This window comes from Dromiciops gliroides, chromosome 5 (genome assembly GCF_019393635.1).
Source record: "Dromiciops gliroides isolate mDroGli1 chromosome 5, mDroGli1.pri, whole genome shotgun sequence".
NCBI classification, from domain to species: Eukaryota; Metazoa; Chordata; class Mammalia; order Microbiotheria; family Microbiotheriidae; genus Dromiciops; species Dromiciops gliroides.
The window spans coordinates 214608315-214614533 of NC_057865.1; the positions used below are offsets into that span (position 1 = coordinate 214608315).

The 6219-nt window shown below is 37.7% G+C and overlaps 1 protein-coding gene across 1 annotated transcript; it reads right to left on the reverse strand.

Annotated features, from left to right (window-relative positions):
* Positions 1 to 4330: 4330 nt before the first annotated feature.
* LOC122729177 (60S acidic ribosomal protein P1-like) lies at positions 4331 to 4833 on the reverse strand. The gene has a single exon (XM_043967895.1). It carries the CDS (start codon positions 4712 to 4714, stop codon positions 4367 to 4369), a length of 348 nt encoding a protein of 115 aa, XP_043823830.1. The 5' UTR covers positions 4715 to 4833; the 3' UTR covers positions 4331 to 4366.
* Positions 4834 to 6219: the final 1386 nt, after the last annotated feature.

Sequence of the window (6219 nt, forward strand, 5' to 3'; positions counted from 1 at the left end):
AGGACCTGAGTTCAAATCCGACCTCAGACACTTGACACTTACTAGCTGTGTGACCCTGGGCAAATCACTTAACCCCAATTGCCTCACCCAAAAAAAAAAAAAAAAAAGAACCAGGAAACTCAGGCCAAGATGATGGATCAAATTCAAAAGGTTCATGGGAAAAATGGTCTGATAGTAAGGCAGGTCTTTCTGAGTTACCATTAATAAGACAAGGGAGAGAGAGGATCACAATGAACCCTTCTTTCACTCAAGGAGCACAGACTCCAGTGCCAGAAAGGACAATATGTTCTCCCTCAAGAAATGGAATGCAGTGACAATGTGGATCTCAGACATGGAATGTGAATATATGGTACCATCTGCCAGTTCCAGGTGATGCGGAGAGACCTGTCTCAGATGTCAAGCTAAAAACAAACAAGATCATGTTGTATTACAATGAGGATTTAATCCTACCTTTTGTAATTGTGCAAATACCTATGAGAGGAACAAAAGCATAGGCAAATGAAATTATGTTCATTATTTCTTACATCATAGTAATATTTCATTGCATTCATCTACCAAAATTTGTTTAAGCATTGCCCAATCATTGGATATCTATGAATGTAATAGAATTCTATTGTGCTGTAAGAAACAATGAGCAGGAGGAGTTCAGAGAAACCTGGGAGGACTTGCATGAACTGATGATGAATGAGATGGGCAGAACTAGAAGAACATTGTACACAGTATCATCAACATTATGTGATTCTTCTCAACAATACAACAGTACAAGAAAGTTCCAAAGGACTCTCCAAATCCAGAAAGAAAAAAAAGAACTGTAGAATATAGATGCTGATTGAACCATACTATTTCTTTTGGTTTGGGGGCTGTTGTTTTTCTTTTTTGAGGTTTTTCCTTTTTGCCCTGATTCTTCTCTTATAACATGACTAATGCAGAAATATGTTTAATGTTTTATATATATATAACCTATATCAGATTACCTGCTGTCTAGGGGAGGGGGGGAGGGAGAGGAGGGAGGAAGAAAAATTGGAAATTGGAAATCTTATAAAAACAAATGTTGAAAACTATCTCTACATGTAACTAGAAAATAATAAAATACTTTTATTCCAAAAAAATGATTCCTACTATCTTTTGTTTTTATAGCCTCTAAATTTGCCCCTCCATCTTTCTTCCTCTCACTCCCAGAGGTCCATGCCTTATAACAAAGAATTTTTAAGATAACATTTAGTGATATAAAAGAACATTTTAAAAGAAGAAAATCAGCAAAACCAATCAATACATTGAAAACAATCTGAGAATTTATGCAATACTTTACACCCAAGTATCCTCTCCTGCCCCCTGCAAAGCCGTGAAGCCATACTGATTCTCTGTAATTTAATGTTGATTCATTTTTTATTCTTTTGCAGTTGTTATTTCCATTTACATTGCTATAGTCATGGTGAATGTTGCTTCCTTGGCTTTGCTACTTTATTTGACATCAGTTCATATAAGCCTTTCAATTCTCTTATTCACCGTATTCATTGTTTCTTACAACAAAGTAATATTCCATTACATTCATTTACCACAATTTTTTAAGCCAATTAACAGATCTACTTTGCTACAAGAAAAAAAAAGTGCTGCTATAAATATGTTAGTGTATAAGGAGCCTTTCTTTTAATCAGAGACCTCTTTGTGGTATATGCCTAGCAATGGAGTTCTGGATCAAAAGATAAAGAAATTATAGTCACTTTATTTGCATAACTCCAAATTGCTTTTTGGGTACTGTTTGGTCTCCTTCCCTCTTATCCTAGATGCATTCATTTCATTTTGGCAAAAGCTTTTCAATTTCATGTAAACGAAGTTATCTATTTTACCATTTGTTATTGCCTTTCTCTCTTTTTGGTTAAGAATTTATCTTCTGCCAATACCTGTGAAAGGTATAAGATCTGCTTCTCTTCACATTTCTTATGGTATGATTTTTAATATTAAGTTCCTATATCCATTTTGAATTTGTTGAGGAAAACAGTGTAAGATACTGATCTAAGTTAATTTCTACCAAACTGCTTTTCATTTCTTCCAGCAGTTCTTAACAAACAGGGAGTTTTTCCTATGTAATTTATGTTTGGGGTTTATCACATTGTGGATTATTGACTTGCATTACTCATAATGTTCTTTGGTCTACTCAGTTCTATAGATACTTTTTTTCTATATTTTAATAAGTACCAAGATTGAAAAAGGAGTACAAGTATTGTCCCCTTATTCATTTCACTTACATGCGAAGTACATCATGTAAAATGCCAGGGAAAATATCAACAATATCAGATATGCACATGATAGCACTCCAATGACAGAAAGTGAAGAAAAATTAAGAAACCTCTTGATGAGGATGAAAGAGGGGAGTGTAAAAGCTGGCTTGAAGCTTAACATCCATCCAAAGAATCTCAGCAACTTGTCCTATCACTTCCTGGTAAATAGAAGGAGAAGAAATGGAAGCAGTGTCAAATTTTATATTCTTAGATTCAAAGATCACTGTCAATAGTAACTGCAGCCATGAAATTAAAAGGCACTTGCTCTTTGGAAGGAAAGTTATGGCAAATACAGACAGCATACTAAAAAGCAGAGACATCACCTTGCCAACAAAGTCTGAATATTCAAAGCCACAGTTTTTCTAGTACCAATGTATGGCTGCGAGGGCTGGACTTTAAGGAAACCTGAGCACCCCAGAATCAATGCTTTCAAATTGTGGTGCTGGAAAAGACTCTTGAGAGTTCTTTGGACAGCAAAGAGATCAAATCAGTCAATGATTAAATTAATTCAGGCTGTTCACTAGAGGATCAAATACTGAAGCTGAAGCTTAAATACTTTGGCCACATAATGAGAAGACAGGACTCATTGGAAAAGACCCTGATATTGGGAAAGACTGAAGGCAAAAGGAAAAGGAGATAGCAGAGGATAAGATGGCTAGATAGCATCATGGAAACAATGAACATGAACTTGGACAGACTTCAAGAAATAGTGCAGAATAGAAGGGCTTGGCATGCTTTGGTCCATGTAGTCATATAGAGTCAAACACAACTGAACAACAACAAAGTGCTTTTGATGATTGCCACTTCATACTATAATTTGAGGTCTAGAAGTGCTATATCCTTCCTTTGTTCCTAATCTTTGCATCATTTTCCTGGATATTTTAGATCTTTTGTTCCTTCAAATGATTTTTGTTATTTTGTTGAGTTTTGTAAAGTATCCATTTGATAGTTTGATAAGTATAGCATTAAAAGTGTAAATTAACTTGGGTAGCATTGTCATTTCATTATATTGGCACAGCCTAGCCATAAGCACTGAATATTCCTTCAGCTATTTAAATTGTTCTTTAATTCTTTAAGGAGCATTTTGTAATCTAATCTATAGAGGCAGTGAATGTGCTTTACTTTAAGCATAATTCCACATTGCCTTCCAGAATAGTTGGATCAGTTCACAACTCTACCAACAGTGGATTAGTGTCCCAGGTTTCCCACATCCCCTCCAACTGCCAACATTTTCCGTTTTTGTCATATTAGCTACTCTTAAAGGTGTGAGGTGATACCTCAGAGTTGTTTTAATTTGCATTTCTCTGATCAATAATGATTTAGAGCATTTTTTCATATGATTATAGATAGCTTTGATTTCCTTGTCTGAAAATTGTCTGTTCATATGCCTGGACCACTTCTCAATTGGGAAATGACTTGTATTCTTAGAAATTTTAAAAAGTTCTCTATATATTTGAGAAATGAGGTCGTTATCAGAAATACTTGTCAGGGCAGCTAGGTGGCACAGTGGATTGAGCACCAGCCCTGGAGTCAGGAGGACCTGAGTTCAAATCCGGCCTCAGACACTTAACACTTACTAGCTGTGTGACCCTAGGCAAGTCACTTAACCCCAATTGCCTCACAAAAAAAAAAAGAAAGAAAGAAAGAAAGAAAGAAAGAAAGAAAGAAAGAAAGAAATACTTGTTACAAAATTTTTCCCAGTTTTTTGCTTTGCTTACAATCTTGGTTACATTAGCTTGGTTTGTATAAAATCTGATTAATTTTATATAATCACAATTATTTATTTTACATTTTTAATGTTTTCTATATTTTCTTTGATTCTAAATTCTTCCCCTGTCCATAAATCTGACAAACTATTCCATGCTTTCTTTTTGGGAGTTGGGGGGGAGGGGCAATGAGGATTAAGTGACTTGCCCAGGGTCACACAGCTATTATGTGTCAAGTGTCTGAGGCCGGATTTGAACTCAGGTCCCCCTGAATCCAGGGCCGGTGCTTTATCCACTGTGCTACCTAGCTGCCCCTCCATGCTCTCTCTCTCTTTTTTTTTTTTAAGTTAAGCTTTTTATTTAATGTTTCAAAAAATATATTTAGTCAAACAGACCAAAGCCCATGTCATCATCAGACTCCTCGGACTCTTCTTTTTTTGCTTCCTCTTTCTTATTCTCCTCAGCTGGGGCAGCTGTGCTAGCAGGAGCAGCACCTCCAGCAGGGGCAGCACCACCAGCTGCTGGGGCAGGTCCACCAACTCCTACATTGCAGATGAGACTAGCAATGTTTACATTGTTCAGGGCCTTTGCAAATAATCCAGGCCAGAACGGTTCAACATTTACACCTGCTGCTTTAATGAGGGCATTAATTTTATCCTCCGTGACCGTAACCTCATCGTCGTGAAGGATGAGAGCAGAGTAGATGCAAGCGAGCTCGGAGACGGCCATTTCGGGAGATGGATGAGGAAACTTGTTTGTAGTGGTGCTAGCCGCCGGCTGAAGTGAGGGTTCACCCCAACGTGGCCTTAGCTTCCGAAGAAGAACCAAGCACCTTACAGACAACTGAAGAGAAAACCCCTCCAGGCTCTCTTAATTTGCTTATGGTATCATCCTTTACATGTAAATCATGAACATACTTTGACCTTATTTTGGTATATGGTGTGAGATGTTGGTCTATACTTAATTTCTGCCATACTGTTTTCCAGTTTCCAAGCAGTTTTTGTCAAATAATAAAATTTTATTCCAAAGCTTAGATGTTTGGGTTTATCATATACTAGATTACTATAGTAATTTACTGTAGCATAATTCATACCTATTCTATTCCACTGATCCACCACTATTTCTTAGCCGGTACCAGATTATTTTGATAATTTCCTCTTTCTAATACAGTTTGAAATCTGGTGCTGCTAGACCACCTTCTTCAGTATTTTTGGTATTTGAAATCTTAACAGAAGAAAGTGAGAGAACCTCTTAACAGAAGTGAACTTGAGTTCTTAGAGTACTATGACCTCAAAAGAATTAATATAACCTCAGAAGTATTACCACCTTGGTGTAACACAGAACCTTCACTAGCCATTTTGTATCTGTAGTAAGTGACACAAATTCAGGGAGCTGTGGAGCTGTGGAGCTGTGGAGCAGGCCACAGATCCCCAAGGGAGGATTGAGGGTAGAGGGTGGGGTAGGGCCAGGGAGAAACTCACCTGCAGTGGGGCCACTTGAAGTCCCTGGAATTTATATTTGGCACATTATTCTTGTTAATCAAGTACTAAGTTCAGTTGTTTAGAGAAGGGCTAAATTTTTTGTCAGTGTCACCTAAATTTAACTACCCTAAGTCAATGCCCCAGACTCCCAAACCTAGTTATATCCCTGGTAGAATGGAACATATGACTAGCAATGGAATATGTCTTATTAAGAGGAATAGACATGGCAAAAGGGGTGGCTAGAAGCACCATACATCTAAGGGATACATGCTTGATTAGAAATGCATGAACCTGAAGAGGAGATATGATGGAAAGTACTTGGACAGTGTTAAAGAAGAGAGGAACAGAATAAGATTATGGGAGTATAATAGGATTCTCATACTGAGAGCAATTCTGTGACTAGCTAACCAGCAAGGTTTACAAGTTCACCAATGGGGGCAGCTAGGTAGCACAGTGGATAGAGCACCGGCCCTGGAGTGAGGAGGACCTGAGTTCAAATCTGGCCTCAGACACTTAACACTTACTAGCTGTGTGACCCTGGGCAAGTCACTTAGCCTCAATTGCCTCACCAATTGCCTCACAAACCAAAAAAAAAGAAGTTCACCAATGACCTTGGATGGGTCCAAGTCCATAATGCCCCAAAGAAGAGAGTTCAGTAAGATGACCCCCCTCCCCAGAGGACTGCTGCTTCCCATAAAATAAACAGCATTTGCCATAAAAGAAGTTTTAACTTGTTAGGCAGAAGACTCTACA

What these genes read in the sequence shown, in the direction of transcription:
- LOC122729177 (XM_043967895.1), bottom strand. Translation starts at nt 4,714, where the DNA reads ATGGCCGTCTCCGAGCTCGCTTGCATCTACTCTGCTCTCATCCTTCAC.